Raw genomic sequence first — 23,101 nt, 5'->3', positions numbered from 1 at the left:
ATAAAAAAATGATATCCTAACATAAAAAATTGTCACTAATAAGTCTGGAACATGCCAAAAGCGTGATAGACTAGTGGGTTCCTGATAACGGGCAGAAATGCACGTTATTACAACGCAAAGATATAAAACAATGAAGGATTGCGATGATAAAAATATATAAAATTGCATCCAAAAGCATTAAGTTTAGAATATTGTGATCACATGCGTCCATCGCATGCAACTAATTTGTGTATTTTGTGTAGAAATGCGTTGGCGCAAGGCGGAAATGTGATTCAAAGAAATTAGCGTCCGAGCGCATTAAGAGATTGCGACCGCAAGGCTATGCGATCATATGCGTCCGTGAAAATCTACTCAAGAAGGTGGCCACATAGAGCCAACGCATCAAGGTGAAAGCTTAATAAAACATGATGGGACAGAATGCTGATGACGGTCGATTTCGAATTAAGTTGACAAGCCGTTAACGACATACTGTAGCAAGTAAACTCAACTTTTCGGTGACAAATATTCGGCGCGTCAGGCAGAGAATTAATGATATTCCATCAGTGCAATCATTCAAGAGAAAAAGCTTTTCACCCTGAAGCTCTATAAATATCGAAGGTCACCTTCGTTAAAGGAGTTCGGTTCGAACTTCGGAGAATTCACCATATAGACGACAGTTAGCCTTTGTTCGTAGTTTTCATATACTTAGAAGGCGGAAGCGAGGGAAGGGAAAATACGTCGAGAGATCGTCCTGGTTAACTCGGAAGAGCGCCGGGAAGCGTCGAAAACTAAAAGAGAGCCAACTCTTGCGGAAGCAAGAATATCTTTTGGGCAGAATAGAGATAACTCAGTGTAAAAGCCTTGGAAAGCAAGAAACTGCTACCAGGCTCTCTATCCTTATTTTCTATTGTCATTTTGTATTCTAAACTTATTGATAAAATGGAAATTGCATCTTTATATATGTCCACTCTCTTTACATTATGCATGAGTAGCTAAAACTATCGAATGGGTTTAGAAGCACTCAGCTAGCATAACCTAGGATCTTCACTTTATGCGATCATCTTGTATTATGTATGTGTCATTCGTCCTTTAGAGATACTCGGGAGGGTAGTCTAAGGATAGAATCTAGGCTTGGAAAAGTCAGAATAGAATCTAGGCTCGGGAGAGTCAGATTAGAACCACATAATCAAGAGATAGAAGCTTAGGAATAAGTTCTGTTTGCTATTAATGCATCGCATGCACCCTAGAGATAGGATATGATTGTATGCGGTCACATTGTACCTGTGTGCATCTTTCATCATCGCATAGACAAGAAGTAGAGACTTAGGAATAAGCTCTATAGACATCATCGCATACATCGCATGCGTCCTAAAACTAGGAGTTGTCGCATTTGCATTGGAAAATGAATTGATGTCGCATGAGTGTAGTATGATCGCATAGCTTGAACGCAATCTCAGAAAATGTTAGCTAAAAACCTTCTCAACCCGTTCCTCCACATACTCATTATATCTTTCGCATTATTAATTCTTTTCTCAATTCCGCTGCATAAACCTTTTACCTTAAACAACAAACCAACCAACGCATTGAATTATTTGTTACTGCAAAGTAATAAAAAATTACCACCGCATACTGTTTTCTTAGTCCCTGTGTTCGACCATGGGATTACCAGGCAACTTAGTAGGGTTTATACTTGGATCTTGCTAAGAAAACTTGCATGCACAACGCATACTCCACCATCGCAACACCATTATTTCATCGCATTAACAAAACCCATCAGTTCCAAATATAAAACCCTCAAAAAAGAAAAATAATTAATAGTCAAGAAGACTTGGTTGAGGATATAAATACCCATGAAGAAATTCATGACATGACTAATGACGAAGGTGGAATACATAAAGATAATAGTAAGATTTCAAAAAATTATGTCATGATACGAAAAAGATGGAACCAAATTCATGTAGTTATTGACAACATTTTGGCATATAATGTTGTTCTTGATATTATATCTGAAAATGAGATTTTTGAATTAAAATCTATTGAAGTATGTCGACATAGAAAAGATTGGCTTCCATGGAAAGAAGCAATCGAGGCAGAATTAAACTCACTTCCAAAACATCAGGTTTTTGGACCAGTAGTCTGAATACCAAAAGGTATCAAACCCGTGGCAAATGGGTATTTGTGAAGAAAAGAAATGAAAATAATGAGGTCACAAGATATAAAGTAAGACTAGTTGCATAAGGTTTTTCACAAAGACCTAGTATTGATTATGAGGAGACGTATTCTCCAATGGTATATGCAATTACACTAAGATATTTAATTGGTCTGACTATGTATGAAAGTCTGGATATGAATCTTATGGATGTAGTCACAACATATTTATATGGATCTCTTGATAATGATATTTATATGAGAATCCTAGAAGGATTTAAGATACATGAAATATATAAATCAAATTCTCATGAATTGTATTCATTAAAGTTACAGAGATTGCTATATGGATTGAAACAATCAGAACAAATGCAGTACAATCGCTTGAGTAGATATTTGTTGAAAGAAGGATATCAATACAATCCAATATATCCATGTGTTTTTATAAAGAAATCACAGTTAAAATTTGCTATTATAACTATATATGTTGCTGACTTAAATATAATTGGGAGTACTAAAGAGCTTTCAAAGATAATAGAATATCTTAAGAAAGAACCTGAGATGAAAGATCTTGGAAAACAAAATTTTGTAGTGGCTTGCAAATTGAGCATGTAACAGATGAGATATTTGTTCATCAATAAACATATACAAAAAAAGTTTTGAAAAGATTTTATATGGACAAAGTGCATCCATTGAACATTCTAATGGAAGTTTGTTCACTAGATGTGAAGAAAGATATATTTCGAATTCGAGAAGATAATGAACTTCTTGGTCCTGAAGTATCATATCATATCTTAGTGCAGTTGGTGCACTTATGTATCTTGCTAATTATATAAGACCACATATTGCAATTTCAGTAAATTTATTAGCAAGATATAGTTCTTCTCTAACAAAAAGACATTGGAACAAAATTAAGCATATACTCCGTTATCTCTGAGAAACGATCGACATGGGTTTGTTTTATTAAATAAATCAAATTTTGATCCAGTTGGTTATGCAGATTATAGATATTTATTTGATCCATACAAAGCTAGATCTTAAACAGATTATCTGTTCACGTGTGGAGGAACTACTATATCATGATGATCGGTGAAACATACCATAAAAGTCACTTCCTCAAATCATGTTGAAATTCTAACAATTCACGAGGCTAGTCGAGAATGTGTATGACTAAGATCAATGACTCAACACATTCGTGGTGAAGGATCCCATATTGAAGGGCCCTTGAGCGGAAGCGGGATTGTCCTAAATCCCATTTTTACAGAGAAAGAAATTTTATAAAATAAACAAATAGATTATGCAATTATCAAATTTACTACAGTATGCTCGACAACAAAATGTTTAGGGTTTCATGAAACTTTACCTTTGAATACCTTTAAGAAATTCAAGAAATCCCTTGATCTGCAAATCACGAACAAAGCCAAAATGGTCAATTGGGATACCACCAATTGGAGACCTTGGTATTCTCAAGTAGAGAACCTAGGATTGGTAGGCTTTGGCTAATTTGGATTGAGGGAAGGGAGGAGAATAAGAGTTTTAGATGAAGAGAGAGGGGAGGAATTCAGAGAACCTTTCTCTTTAAAACAATGTTCTACTTCTATCTCTTTTCTCTCACAGGTTAAAGATAATAAAAAAAACAAAAAATTCATCCATGAGAGAGAAAAGGGGGAGACTCCCTCATTTAATTTAAATTAATTTTAAAATAAAATAATTAAATTAAATTATTTAAATTATTATTTAATATATATATAAATATGATAACTAACTTATCATATAATATATATATTAAACTATATGTTATATCAAATATAACATATAACTTATAGTTTTAATATTGTATCATATACATTATAACCTATAGTTTCTTTTATCTCATGACATTTAATATAAATCACATTTATATTAAATTTAACAATTATGAATCAAATTCATATAATCAATATTTGAATCATGTTCAAATATTTATTTCCTCTCATAAATAATATAATGTATCAAATACAATATAATAATTATATTACATATAATTAAAATAACTTAATTATATCATATATAATTAATTCCCTTAATTAATTTGAACAATTCAAATTAATCCAAATACTAGTTCTCATTTCGTCCTATCGAACTACCAAGGAGACCTTATGGACCTGTAGCTTGAAGCTCCAACGGTACGTGAATAATTAATTACACTCTTTAATTAAAGTATTCACCATTCGTTAACTGTCGGGCACTCCACTATCGACAACTACACTCTTCGTACTATAGATATATTTATGTGTCTATTGGATATAACCAATCAACAGTACGATGACCCTTTATAAATTGCTCGTAAGTACAGCTAGGCCAAAATTATTGTTTTTCCCCTGTAATTACATCTAACTTCTTAAGTACTATCGACCCTTCTAATGAACATTATATCATAGTCTAATTATAACTAAACCTCTCTCAGGCCAGGAGAGAATGTGGCGCCACATTGTTCAAGCCCCGAAATCAACCCTTAAAGGAGCAATTTATCTACTTGTCTCGACATCAGGGAATGAGTGAATTCTTTCTTGTGTAGTTGTATTTCCAGCTCTCTAATCAGACGAATCCCCAAAATGGTAGGTTTATCGAGTCGGTGATCTGGTCACTCTCACCCATACAAATCAAAGGACCGCCCTCATAGGCAGGAGTTCACAACTCACTCAGGATTCAGGTCATGTTACCTATGGTCATCCTGGTGAAATGTAAGTCTTCATTATTAACGGTATTATATAATGAGACTAAACATTCCGTGGTCCAGTCTTATACAAACTCCTTTATATAGAATATCCCCACTCACATGTCTCCACATGAATGATCAGGATCATATGGTTTGTAGCACTTTACAACAATTGTAACACCTAAAAAGCGGACCATACTCGTAGTGTCACAAGGACAATGTATCCAACCTTATCCATCTACTTCATATCATTTAGGTTATCACTTAAACATGATCCACCCATATGTTTCTACATACATAAGCTACAAGATAATCTTGGATGTTAGTTTATTGGTTTGTAGTTAATGTAAGTAACTTTGAAATAAAACATCATATATTCTATTAAATAAACAATAAGTTTGTACAATACAATTACAAACTATAGGACCTTACGAGATTTAGGGTATCAACCCCAACACGTGGAACATGTGGTTTGTCATCTAGTAAAAATCTTCCAACGATATTATACAAAGACAAGAAAACATGCATATCTCAAATCAAATTAGTATATATTAAATAAGATAAAACAAAACATATTTTACCAAAGTTTTTCTACACTCATAATCTTGAAGAAAATGACGGCATCACTTTGCAACAGATTTGTTTGAAAGATAACCTGACAGGCTTATTTATAAAGCCATTACCTATCACAACCTTTAAAAAACTGGTGCACAATATTGGAATGCGGCGACTCAGAGATCTCAAGTGGTATTTCCATGAGAGGGAGTAAATATACTTTTTAAGAGTATCAGATTATATGTACTCTTTTTCCTTCATTAGAATTTTTTTCTTAGTGGATTTCTTTACTAGTAAGGTCTTAACAAGGCATATTTCACATATAATAGGCAAGTAAGGAGGAGTATTGTAAACATGTTAAATTAGGTGTAATGTAGATGTCCATTGTTAGTGTCTATTGGTCATATGTCATTTATTCATTACCTCATGTGTTATTCATGTGTCTCAAGATTACACACTATTAGTCTCCATGTAATCCAACTCATACATGCCAAATTGCCTATAAATAGTAGTATTTTGTGGGTTTTGAAAGACACATATTGGTAATCAATCCAAAAAGATCGGAGAAAGAGGAGAAATACATTCATTGTTATTTTATTTACTTTTTGTTATTTATTTATTTTGTATATTTATATATTATATTATATTTATTTCAATATTTATTTATTTTATTTTACATTATTATTGTTATATTATATTTTCTTCATATTTGTATTCTTGTTATATGCACTTGTGCCCTTCATATTCACAACATAAAATAATTATTTTATTTTTCAAAAAAATAAATAATAATAAAAGTAAAGAACTTTAGGTTTATGAATTTGTCACAAACAATTACTTCCATAAATTTTTTAATTTGATAATCAACCTACAGTTTGTCAAAAGTTTCAAGTAGCCCCTTCAATCACAATATCAATATTGACATCAATATTTTAACTCTTAGTTTCAAGTGACCATTAATTTTGATGTCGAATCCATTAATATACTATATGTCAATATTTTAATCTATAATTTTCATTGAAACTTAACCTTGATTTCATCTTAAATTCTCAATGTTTTTTTCATTCTTAGTATATTAGAAATTTTCATCTTTACTTTGACAATTTAATTCAATTATTTTAGTTAATTTCTTTCTAAACTTTAAAATTCATCAAACATACATCAGTAAATATATAGAGAAAGATATGTACTTTCATCTCTTTTTTAATTCAATATGCCTAGGAAAAATGTACAAACATAGCTTCGACAATATATATTTGTGCTTATTTGAATTAGACACTCCTACTAACTGCATTAGAGTGCAGTAGATTCAACATCACACTAGTACAAAAGTCTCTTATGTAAGTCAATTTGGAAAATATCGAGACAAGACCAAGGAGAACAGGCTGGAGGTCAAGCCATACGCCCACAGGGAAACTAACACAAACGAGATTCGAATGCCAATAAATATAATTGTAATAGATTTCATAGAGATGATTAATCACATTAAAAATTGATGTGTATTTATAGCAAACCGTTGCTTGTGCCATTTTCTCCAATATAAGATGTAGAAAGCTTGACGAAAACTAGAGATGCCAATTGCTCACCAAAAAGGCAAATTTAGAATTAGGAAACGGTTAAAAAATCATGAGAGGATGGCCGCAAATTTGGTCGACTGATCCCGACTTCAATACTATTTTGATTCTGAGGTGTTTTATTTTTTTTTTAATATCAAATATCACTTTTTTTTCTATTGTATATAATTGTGGTGTTGAAGAAAAATTGTCAATGTTTAAAATGGTATATAACTTCTTATCTACTTATAAATATTTTAGAAAAAATTTTACAGATAGAAAAAATATTAAACTATTTATAGAAATTGCAAATTAATATATATATATATATAATTATATATATATATATATATTGATAGACACAGACAGATTTTCATCAGCGTTTATCAGTGATAGACTTTAATCAATTTCAATTACTGATAGACTTTTATCAGTCTCTATCAATTTCTATTAAATAAAATAAAAATTTATTATTTTATGTAAATAGTTTTTCTTAATTTTTACTTTTGAAAATCCCCATTTATAATTGTATAATATTATTATTATTATTTAATAATTAATATTAGGAAATCTAGGAATGTTGAGCATAGCTCATTTTATAACTTCATGCTGTCTTGCCCTTACAAATTGATAAAGGATTTTTATAGTTATAATTTGTTAGTGAAGATTGTCTAGTGTCTTAAATTACTTATTAAATTCTGAACTTGATTTACTACAATTAAATTCAAATACTTATGAAAAGAATTACCAAAAAAAAAAAAAAAGAATTTTTTTGTACTATTTACTTGGCATCCATATACAAAATTACATGTTTTTTTTTAAAAAAAATACTATACAAACAATTTATCATATATATCTCCACTTTTTTTTCTCTCAAAAGAACCCAACCCACACAAAAACCCATGATCAATAGTAACATGATTTCCTTTCCTATCATCAATCATCAACTATAAGGATAAGCTTTTGAAATATTACTTTGGTTCTATAATCTTGATTTTAGTTCATTTTAATCCACGTAGTTCTAACTTTTATTTATTTTTATTTTTATCTTTTCAAAATGTTTATTTTGGCCTTTGCACGCATTTGGTCCCTCCATTTTTATTTCCATTTTTAAGAGACCAAAATAGTCACTTTTCAAAAGTACAAAAATCAAAATGAACAAAAATTGAAAGTACATAGAGTAGATCAAAATGAAGTACAATAACTTTAATGAATCAAAGCTAAAAGTACGGGACTAATACCAAAAACATATTATAGCTTATGGCAGAGTGTAAAAGTGTAGAGAATATTGGGATTATTAGTTATTGAATTGAAGGGCTAATTAAGTAATTAAGTAGGTAGTTACATGATAGAACAAGCGTAGGGATTGTCATCACTGAACATTCGAACATAGTTTTCATTGACAAGAGTCTCTGTAATGGTGGCTGTGTTGGGAACACTTCTAACCATGTTTGGAGGAGCTTTCTTGTCGTACGAGGCTGATATATATGGATATGGCTCCAATGAAACTGGAACATAAGGCCACATCTCCACCTTCTTCTTCGTTGCTTGTGCTGCCTTCAGCACCTTCTTTGGCTCTATGTATCCTGTCACTGTCACCTTCATTTGCTTCACATCCACATCCACTTTCTTCGCCCCTGCAAAATCATTCCCGTTTTATGACCACCATTGATTGGGCTAGTGATCGTTTTGTTCGACTAGTAAGAGAGCAAAGGGACAAATTGAGCGTATACTACATGGTCTATTTTAAGTAAATTCTACAAGGTGTGCAAGCTAATCGAAGACTTGTGTACATCGGGAGGAAAAATATTTTGGTGTTGATTGGACTACACTTATCTTTATGCAGCCCACCAATTGTCCAATTAAAAATTGTCACGTGACAAAATATTTTGATTTTTTTTAAAAAAATTAGATCTTCCTCACGAAAGTGGTTGTAATGACCAGGCCCGAACGGCTATTTACGAAAAACACAGGTCTTCACAAAGTTGTAAAGACCATGTATGGTGCTGATGCCTGTCCAATGCCAAAAGGTCTATTAGTAGGAAATTTCAAACCAGACTATTTGTACTTCAACAAAAGAATTATGCACTTCTTCAATAGAAGATGTTTTTTCTCTCGTTGCCAATTCAGCAATTTTTTGCTAGGTAATAAAAGAAGAGATGACACCTAATCATTGCTCTATCACAAGTTTTATATGGATTATGACGCACAAAAATAAACACAACTAACCTTCAATAAGCGAGCAGAGAATAAAACTGAAGAGATTTGAAAATAGAAGAGTAGTAGTAACTTTGTTGTTAAAATCACTACTAAACTCAAAACTTTTGGCGTACCTTTTACACGAGACATGATTTGCTTCATCTTGCGACCGCAACCCTCGCAGTCCATACGAACCTTTAAGGACACTGTTTGCATCTGTTTCTTCTTCTTCCTGTGTTTGTTAATCAAATTGGAGAAGTATTCCCAAGTGCCTTCAACTCCCATTTTGATTAACTTCCTCTTACAAGTTGCTAGTAAGTACTTTCACAAGATGTGCTCTACCTAGTAAGTGTTTTTAGCTATAAGATTATATATATGGGCTATAGGAAGATTGGTGGAAAAATGGAAAAACCAATGGCTTTCTTGAACAGACAGGTAATTCTCTAGAACTGAACCCCTTCTTATAAACAGTTAGGCAAGGACTCAGTTGAAAAGATAATGAGAGTTTGACTCCAAACTTGTACTTTTCTTTCTTTCTTTCTATGGAAATTGGTTTTTTCAGAAAATGGTTCAATGCTTCATGTATAAGAAAAGGTGAAAGTAAGAACAAAGTTAAAACTAAAAAGCTTGAGAGCCAATGCCTTCTTTGATAGTGACAATTTCAAAGCCTTATAGAATATTTTGATCATTCATTCATATATATCCATATATCTTTGCAAGAATATGGATATCATATATGGTTCTTGGAGTGACATGGATCAAAAAATGTCAAGTTCCAATGATTAACATCCACGTGGATAATATATAATCCAACGGTAGATGCAGAGCCACGTGAAAATCAAAAAATTCAAAAGGAGCTAGTGTAAGTAGTTGCCTAGTTATGAAAGTTGAATGAAATGTTGGTTATATTTGTCCTATATAATCTCTATCATGTTATTAAATACTGAATGCTGCGTACATCAAGCTAAATAAAATAGGTTAAATTACAAATTTAGTATATAAGGCCCCGTTTTGTAACCATTTTATTCTTTGTTTTTGTTTTTGAAAACTAAGCCTATGTAGACTACTCCTACCCCCAAATTTCTTCATTTGTTATCTACTTTTCACCAATAGTTTAAAAAACAAACCAAATTTTGAGAACTAAAAATAATAAGTTTCAAAAGGTTGTTTTTGTTTTTGGAATTTGGTTAAGAATTCAACCATTATATTTAAGAAATATGCAAATCATGGTAAGAAATGTGGATGATATAGGTACAATTTTCGAAAACAAAAATAAAAAACAAAATGGTTACCAACCGAGGCGTAAACTCTCAGATTTATGTCTAGTTTGGTTCCTTAATGTTAATTGAAAACGTGTGGAATAAATTCTTGAATTTTGGATTTAAACAGTCGTAAATTCTTGAATTTTGGATTTAAACAGTCGTAAATAAGATTCAAAATTTGAGTTTTATTACACATAAAAATTCATTTTAAAAGGCAAGGAACCTAATGATACAAAATGAAAGTTTAAAGTGACTAAATTCATAACTAAACCAATGAAATAACAAATTAAACAATGATATGACTAAATTAACGTAAAACCACTCAATATTAGAATGTCTTTGAGATAAGTAGTTTTAAATGAAGCACTTCACAAATGCTTTGAGTACTTCTAAATCCAATATTTAAAAAAAAAAAAAAAAAAAAAAAAAAAAGGTACTTTTAATTATTTGAAAACACATTTCATCCTTTCAAATGTCAAACTAAATCCACAGCTACCATGAAGAAGAGTGTATGCTCTCTTTGGTCTTATGTTCACAAACAGTTATCCACTTGTAGGATGCATAGAAGATAGAGCAGTGATTGGGCGGTGGGAATTTAGAAAAGGCTAAAAAATAAAATTAAAAAATTAAAATTTTAAAAATAAAGTATAAAAGGAATATACGAAGGCATACCCGAATAAATGACTAGTTGTAGCTACTTTTGCAAGGTGGCAGCAATTTGGAATATGGTTTCAAAGCTTTCATTATCATTCCTCCTCTGATTTTGGTTTTAGATTTCTCTGTTGGTGGTGATTTTAATTAATGTCAAAACAAGGTTTTTGCCTTTTCTTGTCTTTACAGAATAGAATTTGGAAGGTTTAGAATTAAACTATGTGGTAGGGATTTAATTATGGTATAGCATATGCATGGCCAACATCATAGTCCCACATAGATTGTTTCATTACTACAAATTATTGAGCATCCAGAGGCTTCTTCTATAACCCTGATATATGTTGGTAGTCTTAATGAGCCTCAACCTCATATTGGTATTTTGAGAAGAATCCAGTATCTTAAAGACTTTAACCAAATAAAATAGGCACACAAACACAGAAATAGTTGTATTTTTATCATATTAGTCCAAAGAGAGATTCTAAACACGTCACATGGAAACCCTAAAATCTAGGGGGTGAAAAGTTGAAACATATAATTTATGAATACCAAATAGTTTAACAATTGCAGAGGTAGATAATAGAACTATAACTTTTTTAAAAGTACTAAAATTTATATTTATCCTTGAAGGGAGAGCAAATAGACTTTAATTTGAATAATATGTCTGTGTCAGATACTTATTAGTGGATAGTAATAGTTATACAATTTGAATACAATAATTTCGCTATCAAATACGTGTCAGATACTCGTTAAATATAATTAATGCATACTTTAATATAGGAAAAAATTGATAAACATTCTTAAAAATATTTTATAAACACGAGGGATCAAAATATCTGTTTTGAAATTTATGAACGAAATAGACATGAAACTCAAATCTCATGAATCAAAAGTGTACTTTGTCCTTACAAAAAGAGTCGAAATTAGTGAGAGAAAAAATTGACTAATAGTTAAATTAGGTGCCTCCATCCATGGGTGAGATGGCTTAATATGATTAGACATAACCCAAAAAAAATGACAACTGTGTGAAGCAAAAATGCATCTCGTAGACACTGCCAAAAGTTCCCAAACACAAATCCAAGCCCCATGAAATGACCTATTCAACAGAACAGTGCAACTTTTTAGCACTTTGCATAGTTGAGTGCCACAAAATTATTTGAAATTTTGAACAGTAATTGTTCAAGTGACCCTCAGCCTCATCTCACCTTCATCCATCACTATCACATAATAAGAGTTGGAATTTTTTATTGAGGAAAAAAAAAAAGGAAAGAGAGTGACAGAAATCAATATATTTCTCTTTCAAGTTGAATTCATCTAAATTCAGTGTGCCTTTGTCACAATTTGTTGGATTCTCTCTATGGGTAAAAGGTAAACTTTTTTATTCTAAAGGATGCTCTACTTTATCAAAATTCGAGTGAGAACTTTTCATACTATTTTCTTATCTTTCATATTTATCACCATTATTCTATCTTGTGATCAAAAAAAAAAAAAAAAAGAGAGAATCTATATAGATACAAATGACATGTGTATAGAACAAAATCACGAGATGATGACTAAAATATCAAAGAAAATCCAAACTAAAACTATAAACTAAATAAATAATCATTTGAGAAAGTTTGTAACTAAATAAGTAATTAATGACGGTAGAAGATCTTAGAATTAGAAAAGATATGGAAAAATATTAATTAATTAATTTGACGAAAAGAATTTCACCAACCTAATAATAACAAGCAGTCAAGGTTGCACCCATCTCCATGTATCCCTTTCAATCACAAAGGAAAAATATCTTTTTTAAAAAAATATCTTCTATAAAGAAAGAAAATGTTTACTGCTACGTTTTAAATTGTGATTGGGCACTTGGGTGGACTGCACAAAGATGAGGGCAGCCTCATATGTACCTAAGTATTTTCTATAACAATATTAACAAGAAATCAAATCCTTTATCCTTCAAGAATAGTGCGCATTGACACAACTGAAAATTCTGAGCAAGTCTGGCAAAACGAGAGAATAAGACAAGTTGTTTAATCAGGAGATGACTCAAAATTCATCAAATAATGCAAAGCTTATAGGGAGGTCAGGGAATAATGGAGGGGGAAATAGCTAATTCTGAAATATTCAAGCCCCCTTCCAATTTGGAGAGCAAGAGAGCTTGTTATTTTTCATATCAACTCATGCCCCAAAACTGGCAAGGGGATCATAAAACTAAGCTTCATTTGGCAAGCAGTGTACTTTATTAAGAAAATCATTGAAACTGGGGGGTGCTCGGTGGTTTTTCACATCCAGAGAGAATTGTTTAAGGCAAAAGCAGTCCGTATGTGAGCTTAAACAAGTGATTTGGTGCAAGAAAGATTATTTGAATTAGATAAAAACAAACTTTCAACAATGGTTGAAAGTGTGAAAATTTGATTGTTTAAGTGAGATAACTTGGAATGATGAAACTAAAACTTCATGTCCAGCAAAATGAAAAATATAAAGAATTTAAAGGACAATATTTTCTTTGTGCAAGGTATTATATAATCATCTTTTTTTACAAACTCGTGTAAATATTCGCGGAGGTCTAACCTTGGGGCCACTCTGCATGAGCCATTCGGCCAGGGCACTAGGCTCCTACAAGGATAATCAATCATGTTATCCCAAAATGATTCCCATCTCCCCTTTGATGTAACCTGTCAGATGTTTTCATCACTTTCAACCCCTACAAAGAAAGGTCAGCTACAATTATCACAAATACAAAACACAAATTTCTCTAGAAATTTCAGCAGTTTATATAACAAAATAAAGAATGGTAAGTACCTGTCTGACTATACTGTAGCTTAGCAATTAGTAGGTGAGGTACTGGACACGGTCAGTCGTCACCCAAGTTTACTTTCCTTGCTTGTGTTGAAATTCTTGATGGACCGTAAAACCTAAATCTTCCAATATAGTTCTACAGAACTTTAGTAATCTGCTAGTATGATGTTTGGACATGCCACTTCAAAAGACAATGAAGGGTCAGTGTAGTAGTTCAGAAATAGTTGCACGTTGAGGCAGTGGCAAAGATGCATGAATTGCAAAAGACGTCTATATAATATATGTGGGTAAGTAGACCCCAAGAAAAAATGTAACTTATTTTTCCCTCTATGATACAGCAACTTACAGGAAGGGATAAGATGTTAAGTAATTGAAATGCCCATCAGAAAAGGCAACATTTACATTATGGACTCAACAAATTCAACAAGCGACCAGAAAAACTGCAAGCAACAGTAGCAGGAAGGGAGAAAAACAGGATGCAGTTAGGGAAGATTTGGGAGACGTTCTTGCAGCAGTGGGTGCAATTGCTTGCCTATTTGGAGGTGGTAATGCAATTGGCGATCCATGATTTCCGTCATCTGAAGGTGGTTTGGCATGGTCTGTCTTACTACTGTTGATATCTAGGCCTGCAGTTTTACACACTTATAAATCTCGAATGAAGATAGGGGAATTTAATCGTGCTCAATATAAGTTCGTTTTCCATGCTCATCGAAAAAAGAAAGCCAGAAGTATACAAAGGCTTCACAAAAACTTAAATATGGACCCACGAAGAATTGAAAATGAAAATCTTAATATGTAAGTTAAAGCTGCTTCACAGTGTCAAGGTCATTGGCGAGAAAATCCTTGATATAAGAAGCTGGTGAGAGAATTCAAAAGGCAAGATGCATTATTGCCCAATATCCAAAATCTTTCTCCTAAATAATCTAAGTGATAGACGAGCAGCTATAGCACACTGTTAAGGAAAAAAATTAAACTATTAATAGCAACGAAAACATGCTTACATTTGGACTTGGACCAACCCAATTTAAGATTTTCTCTGTCAAAAACCATCCGGTAACCCACCATCAAGTTTTCTGCAGCACAAAAGGAAGAAGATGTCACAAGATTTATCACAAGTGCTTTTACACTTCCAAGCTCCAAGCATATAATTGTGTGATAGGAGAAGAAAGAGAACTATACTAGTTGAGAAAGATAAATGAAACTGTTTCTTCTTCATTAAAAGAAAATTGTTGAAATTTTGGCATCTGCAACTACAGAGTCAAAAGCCATACTTACGTCCGATTACACCATAATCTTCATCTGTCTCCTCTAAAGTTAAACAAAACACTTTAGATCCCTGCACCATAAATTTCATAAAATTGATACTTCAACCAAAACAGATAAATCATGGCCACTGAGGCAAAAGGATATAGAAGTCCTTTAAAGTAAAGTTGTTAACGGCATTCAAGACAAAGGGACATTTTGAATGCAACAGCCCCCATCCATAACAAAAGAGAAGCCAGATAAGGCAGTAAACATTTCGGTGCTTTCCTAAACATAACTTTTTGTCCTCAAACTTTTCTTCAGAAACCTTTTTAGTTTTCCCAATCCCAAAATAAACAAATTGAGGGAAATACACCAACAAATATTCAATATTTTTTAGGGCCCTTCCACTGAGAATAATCATTTGTGTAAAATTACTCAAGAAACAAGAGTAAAATGGTTAACTTACTTCATTTGCAGGGAGGATATACACAGGATCGTGTATAAAGCTTTGATTCAATGGAAACACGAGTTTCATGCTAGGAATATGAAAGGACACCAGCGAACTGTTTCAACAATAACAGAACTGCCTGTCAACCCTCAAGTAATGAGGAAAACATCATCCCGTACTTATTTTCTTGTTCAGCCACCTACCTAGCATTATAGCAGTAATTCCAGGGAAGTTCCTGGAGAACTATCCTGGTAGCATTAAATTTCACTTGTTTGTCAAACTGCATCAAGTAATGTGAGACTTTAAGCCATATTCAATTGAAATAGAATAGATATTTATATTGCAATATCACCTCAAAGACAATCTTTTTATAGACTTCTGAAGGAAGATATGTAAAAGATGAGCCACTGTCAACCAACGCCTGGAATCCACTTTTCTGCAGACAGGAACTCCCAACACAAAAAGACTCCACCCCAACAAAATAGGCATCACTGAGGCAAGGAACGGATGGCTCATTGATGATGGTAATAATAGATAATTTCAAGAGAATAATAGAGGTAAAATTGGCTTAACGAATAATTTAGTTGATAGTTCACTTACAATTCACCAAATAGGGGCAAAAATTTTGTTGTTTGCTGGGTGGCAGGACCATTGTCCCCAAAGAGGATTCTCCCAGAACCATTATTATCAAAACAAAGTGAAAATGTGTTTCTAACCAATCCTTCTTGTGCCAATAAGGTTGGCACTGAAATGTTTCCAGGACCCAACCCCATAACACCATCAGGAGCAGCCCCATCCAAATAGCTACCACTCTGTTTCCTACCACAGCTGTGTCAAGAGAGGGAGAGAGGGAAATCACAGGCAAAGATTCAGGTATCATTCCACATCTCAAGTTCAACATCATTAAAGATGAAGAAAACATCCAAATATGTGATGCGGTAAGAGCCCACCCTAATAGAACTGAGGCTTGCAGAAGGCTTTGTGTCCCATGTTTGCTAAAAGATGCCAAATGCAATTTATCTTCGATCATAAATCCAGAAGTTGATGTATTATCTGAGTAATAATCCCGTTTATAAGTGCAGGGCTCGTCGGGACTTTTGCAAGTTGTGCTCCAGGCACATAATCGATGACCGCAGGAAAGGTGCTTGCTGGTGCTGGATAAAGCTGGATTGTACTCACTCAGATCCCTATCCTGCATCATAGACAGCCCCAAACAGTATAGAACACCTGCCAATCAATTGGTGAAATTAACTGAAAAACTTGTTTCAGTTCTTAGTGAACTACTGACAAGTATATAAATAACATATTAACATAAACGTAACAGGAAATAATGATTTAGTTGGGAAAAAAAAAAAAAAACCATACATATTTGCCGTGTTCGTTGAAAGTCTAGACTGAGGTAAGTGCTTACTTTTGCTGTACATTAGTTTTCCTGTTCGTTTTTTTTTTCCAATCAATAATATGTCTGCGTGGAACGATTTTGAATACAGCTCTTCCCTTTAGAAGTTACATGTGGCAAGTCAATAGGTAATTTGACTAGTACAAAGACTAATCTTCCAAGTGTAAGAGATCAATGATAATTGACAACTACTTAGTTTCAACTTTGAAAGATATGGAACGTATTAATGTTTCAATACATCCGCATCAGTAAACCTCAATCATTTATGATTTGATCATTAAGATTCTTGCACGGTAATACAATCAAGATATAATCATCACCTATATGGAAGTTAACTGAGATTGAATAAATACATACTCGGAGGAAAGTAGGTATCCAGTTTATGAACTAGTTAAGCAGCTTGGAATATGTTAAAGAAACATTAAAGAAATAAAGAAATCAGTGTTGGTGATTGCAACCATACCAGAACACTATAATAACTTGCAGACAAGGGAGCACAGTGAATGCAATCACACGGAACCCAGAGCAGGTCACTTCCAACATCCAATGCAACGAGAAACGGAACACTCGGTGTTCCTATATCAATCCATGTGTAATGTAACCTGAACAACTAGACCCACTGAATTCTTTAATAGCCCTAACGAACAAGTTAAAATCATAGTTCATAGTAAAGTCGATGTGCTGGCCTAGTGAAACTTCTCCCTCCATTATGCTTGAAATTTTTAATGTTGAAGAAAAATGCATAAATTTAAACAATTTAGTTGTTGTGGAAGTAAAGAAAACTACAAAAATGGTAGTAATTTAGGCGTTAGAGCGATCGAGTTCAAGCATACTAACCAGTTAAACTCGTTTCCGAAGAACATAACCTGGCTTCCTTCAGAAGGAAAAAGCACGTCGTACTTGGATCCGGTCTTCAGCCGCCGCCTCTTCAAGTCATAGTCCATTAGCATTTCAAAATACTTGGAGCTATTCCTCGGCGGCCAGAATTTTCCAGACACATTACCAGTCTTCCTGGACTCCCAAAGTGATTTGGCCTCGTCGGAGAATCGATGTACTAGCTTCGAGGTGAGCGTAAGCGCAAGAGAGCTGTCCACGAAGAGACGAGCCATTAAGAGCCAAACAAGGATGCAATTCGCCATGGAAACCAGAGATGAAGACCAGATTTCTCAACAATGGACTCAAAAACCAAAAATTTTCATATGAATTAATTATCTTTTTCTAAAAACTTTTTTATTATAGACCTTTTGTCCCTATAAAATACCAAGTTTACCCCTAATCTTAAAACTCTTCGGACCACGCTTTCGTCTTCTTCCTTCACGATTGTTTAAGCAATATGTATCCAATACAACACTAACATTTCACCAAGGCATTTATTCTCAACTAATATTCTACCAATACCATTGAATAACATTGATATTAAGAATGAAAGGTTATCAGTTATTCAATTTTTGTCGAACTCCCTACAAAGTTTTGAAAGGTTACTATTAGTTATTTACTTTCTGTCGAACTCCCTACGAAGTTTTTCCATTGTTCTCTCCAAGTTTCAATCCAACATCTTCATTGTCGATCGCTTTCATCTTTGTTCATTTTATTGTCTTTGGGTATAGAGCAAGATTCGTTCGTTAGATCTAGAAACGAAGAGAATGTAAGTGATATTCTACAGTATTTTTTGTCCCATATCATTTTCATAATAAGTGTTGTTTAGTATTAAATGAATGATCGTATAGTAATATATTCACGATTGTTCATTACAATATAAACGTTCATTTAGTATTATATAACAATCGTTAGTATTATATAAATGATTGTTTAGTATTATAAATGATCCTAGTAATATATACATGATCATTTAGTATTATATAAACGATTATTTAGTAATATATACATGATTTTTTAGTAATATATACATGATCACGTACACAATACTAAGGGAACACTTATAAATAATTAGGCGATGGCTTATCAATTACTGGACGATTTCTTAAAATTTTATGGGATATTGCTTAAAATTTGTTAATCTAATTCCAGATCAATAACGCTATTTCGCATCTTTGTATGATTTGGTGGAGAATGGGACCAATCCAAAAGCAATTATGTTGGAGGTCATATGAAAGGTCTGAAGGTCAGAAATGATATAATGGTCAGTGAATTAGTGAGTATTATGCACAAATGACTAAATATCGATCCAGATATATTTGATATACACATTAAATATTGTTATAATCTAATCGATGATGAAGTCTTTAGCTTTTTTTAGAAGGTAGTGATACATCCCGGATGTCATTATTTGTATCGGTTACACCTCGCGAAAGTCATGGAGTACACACAGACAATATGTATCAACAGTGCAATCCAACGAATCCACCCATCCCAACCAGTCAAAACTTTGGGTTTGCAACCATTCTAACATATAATATTCCCACCATGTCTTCATTGGATAATCATATTAAGCCATATTACTTGAAAGATGATTGAAGTGAAGCTTGGTTTGGTCAAAACAATGAACCCAGATGTAATCCACGGTTCGATACTGACCATGAATATAGACAACCTTTAGGACCACAACAAGTCCAACACCTTACATTCATGTTCCACCCCTACTTACTCACGTCCCACCAGTGGTGATGCCTTCGGTTCAAATGCATTCCACCATTCCAATCCGACCATTTATAGATATACCCAGACCATCAAAGGGCTCATCATATGACGCCCTCATCATGATACCTCATGATTGTCTGAATGACAAGGATATAAAGTTTGATAAGATTTTCTTTTTGAAATATGACTTGTTAGCTAAATTGTCAATAATTGCAATAACAAAGAACTTCAACTATCATGTAAAGAAGTCGACGAAGAGCTTTCTAAATACAGGTGTTTAGTGAAGGGTCATGATTTCTTTAAAGTGACGAAATATCCAAGTGAACATTCTCTTGAAGTGAGAATGGGTAATCATCGACAAGCAAAAGATTGGGTTATTGGACACTTAATCAAGTTCAAAGACGAACAAATTGGTTGAGTATACTGCCTGAGGGATATAATTGAAGACATCCGACGAGATTATGGAGTGAATATAAGTTACAAATGGGCTTATCGCGCTAGAAATTATTGATTGGTGTTCGCATGAAGGTCCCCGAAAAGATTATATGCTATTGTCAGGGCATATGGCGAGGCAATTAAGCCTGCAAATATGGGTACATCTTTATGAGATGTTTTATTCGACATTTAATAGCATTAACCCACAAACCAATAAAACTAACATCCAAGGTTATCTTTTATAACTTAAACATGTATGTAGAGACATACATGTGGACCATATTTAAATGATAACCTAAATGGTCTGTAGTAGATGGATAAGGTTGAGTACCTTATCCTGGTGACACTACAAAAACGACCCGCTTTGTAGATGTTACAATTGTTGTAAAGTACTACAAATGATATGATCATAATCATTCATGTGGAGACATGTGAGTATGAGTATTCTATACAAAGGAAAATGTAAAAAATCGGACCACAAAATGATTAGTCTCATTATATAACACTGTTCATAATAGAGACTTACATTTCACCAGAATGCTCATAGGTGACATGACCTGAATCTTGAATGAGTTGTGAACTCTTGCCTATGAAGGCAGTACTTTAGTTTGTATGGGTGAGAGTGGTCAGATCGTCGACCCAATAAGCCTACCATTTTGGGGATTCGTCTTATTGAGGAGCTAGGAACACAGCTACATAAGATGGAATTCACTCTTTCCCCAATATCGGAGTAAGTAGAAATATTGCCCCCTTAAGGGTTGATTCTGAAGCTTGAACTGTTGGAAATGGTGTCCTAAATCTCTTTGTAGTTTCGTAGTTTGTAAACATTGTATAAACATATTGTTGTTAATAAAATAAATGTTATTTTATAAGCACATACTCAATCCATTAAACTAAGATCTGAAGTTATTTTATGTAATTTAAACAAGTATGTAGAGACATACAAGTGCATCTTGTTTAAATAATAACCTAAATGGTCTGTAGTAGATGGAAAAGGCTGGGTACCTTATCCTAGTGACACTACGGATACGACCCGCTTTGTAGGTGTTACAGTGTTGTAAAGTGCTACAAATGATATGATTCTATCATTCATGTGGAAACATGTGAGCGGAGGTATCCTATACAAAGAGTTTGTATAAGACCAGACCACAAAATGATTAAACTCTTCATATAACACCGTTAATAATATAGACTTACATTTCAATAGGATGACCATAGGTGATATGACCTAAATCTTGAGTGGGTTGTGAACTCTTGCTCATAAAGGCGGCCTTTTGATTTGTATGGGTAAGAGTGGCCAGATTGCCAACTCAACAAGCCTACCATTTTGGGGACTCGTCTGACTGAAGAGTTGGGAACACAACCATACAAAACAGAATTTACTTCTTCCCCGATACAAGGTAAGTAGATAAATTGATCCTTTAGGGTTGATTCCTGGTCTTGAACATAGTAGCCACACCCTCTCCTGGCCCGAGAGGGATTTGGTCATAGTGGGACTATGACTTATTGTTCATTAAAGGGATCAGTGATACTTAAGAAGTTAGATGTAACTATAGGGGAAAAATGGTATTTTGGTCCAGCTATACTTACGAGCAATTTGTGAAGAGTCATCGCACTATCGACTGGTTATATCCAATATTCAAACTAAATGAGGGAATTAATTATATATGATATAATTAATTAAATTGATTATATATGTGATATAATTAATATAATGTATTTGATACATTATAATTAAAGGTAATATGAGAGGAATTTGAATATGATTCAAATTATATGAATTAGATTCATGTAATTAAATATAAATATGATTTATATTGAGAGAAATTAAATATTTGGATATGATCCAAATATCAATTATATGGATGAGATTCACATAAGTGAATTTAATATAAATGTGATTTATATTAGATATTGAAATTAATTAAAAGAAAGGAGTTATAACTCCCTCCCTTCATTCTCTCAATTATTATACGTGGGATTCAAGTTGGCTGTAGACTATTCTACCTCCTTAATTCACTTTGTGAGAAGAGTTTTCTCCAAGAAAAAGAATGAAGAGAAGAAAAGTTCTTCTCTTCACTCTCATCCTCTCCATCTCCTTTCCTTCTTCTAAGGATTCAAGAAAAACCCATAACTCTTACTTGAATTCTTTATCCTAAGAGAATACAAAGGGTTCTTGAGTGGTGGTATCCGTTCTTGAAGAAGGAGATCTGCGTGGAGAATGAGTTTTGTTCGTGGCTTGTACAAGGGAGTTCTTGAAGAAAGGGTTCTTCAAAGGTAAGGGTTTCTGAAACCCTATGTATTTTTTATTTAAAACATATTGTAATTTAAGAAAATGCATACCAATCTATATTCAATAAAAAATGGAATTTGGATTGATCTTTGCTTCTACTCAAAGGGTCTTTTTCGAAAATTTCCTTCATGAACAATGTGATGCCACACCCTCTTTTAGTTCGAGAGGGGTTTGGTCATAGTGGGACTATGACTTATTGTTCATTAGAGGGATTAGTTGTACTTCAGGAGTTAGATGAAACTACAAGGGCAAAATGATAATTTTGGCCCAACGTACTTACGAACAATTTGTGATAGGTCATCGCGTTGTTGACTGATTATATCCAATCAACACAAAAATACATTTGTAGTGCGAAGAGTGCAGTTGTCGGTCTTTACTGGATTGACCGACAGTTAATGGATGTTGGATAATTTAATTAAAGAAGTTTAATTGATTATCCAAGTACCATTGGAGCTTCAATCTACAGGTTCATAAGGTCCCCTTTGTAGCTCAACAGTGATTATTGAGAATCAATTTTAGATCAATTTGAATTATTCAAATTAATTGAGGGAATTAACTATATGTAATATAACTAATTTAACTTAATTATATATAATATAATTAATATAATGTATTTGATACATTATAATATAAAGTTTATTTTGAGAGGAAACAAATATTTGAATATGATTCAAATACTTATTATATGGATGAGATTCATATAATTAAATTTAGTATAAATGTGATTTATATTAAACACCATAGATGATTGAGAGAGTTAAAACTATAGGTTATATTGTATTTGATACAATATAAAAACTATAGGTTAAGTATCATATTTGATATAACATATAGTTTAATATATATATTAT

The 23,101-nt window shown here is 33.0% G+C and overlaps 2 protein-coding genes across 4 annotated transcripts; both read right to left on the bottom strand.

Moving 5' to 3' along the window:
• Positions 1-8,088: 8,088 nt before the first annotated feature.
• On the bottom strand, positions 8,089-9,417 carry LOC120092711 (heavy metal-associated isoprenylated plant protein 24). Its single transcript, XM_039050865.1, has 2 exons — positions 9,267-9,417; positions 8,089-8,570 (listed from the first exon to the last, which is right to left on the bottom strand). The coding sequence occupies exons 1-2, from the start codon at positions 9,415-9,417 to the stop codon at positions 8,275-8,277; spliced, it is 447 nt and encodes a 148-aa protein (XP_038906793.1). The 3' UTR covers positions 8,089-8,274.
• A 4,095-nt stretch (positions 9,418-13,512) lies between these two features.
• LOC120067867 (aspartic proteinase-like protein 1) lies at positions 13,513-18,140 on the bottom strand. 3 transcript variants are annotated; one of them, XM_039019476.1, is made up of 11 exons: positions 17,762-18,136; positions 17,388-17,526; positions 16,476-16,717; positions 16,126-16,353; positions 15,878-16,016; positions 15,729-15,805; positions 15,544-15,640; positions 15,108-15,168; positions 14,834-14,905; positions 13,836-14,458; positions 13,513-13,737 (listed from the first exon to the last, which is right to left on the bottom strand). In XM_039019476.1, exons 1-10 carry the CDS (start codon positions 18,061-18,063, stop codon positions 14,253-14,255), a joined length of 1,563 nt encoding a protein of 520 aa, XP_038875404.1. In that variant the 5' UTR covers positions 18,064-18,136; the 3' UTR covers positions 13,513-13,737; positions 13,836-14,252. The 3 variants fall into 3 exon arrangements, with proteins under 3 accessions (XP_038875404.1, XP_038875403.1, XP_038875402.1); XM_039019475.1 differs by having other exon boundaries at positions 13,513-13,754; positions 15,729-15,773; positions 16,126-16,717; positions 17,762-18,140; XM_039019474.1 differs by having other exon boundaries at positions 15,729-15,773; positions 16,126-16,717; positions 17,762-18,140.
• Positions 18,141-23,101: the final 4,961 nt, after the last annotated feature.

Source organism: Benincasa hispida, chromosome 12, assembly GCF_009727055.1.
Source record: "Benincasa hispida cultivar B227 chromosome 12, ASM972705v1, whole genome shotgun sequence".
Lineage (NCBI taxonomy): Eukaryota > Viridiplantae > Streptophyta > Magnoliopsida > Cucurbitales > Cucurbitaceae > Benincasa > Benincasa hispida.
Note: the sequence above shows the minus strand (reverse complement) of the source record. Positions and strands in the feature narration are given on the sequence as shown.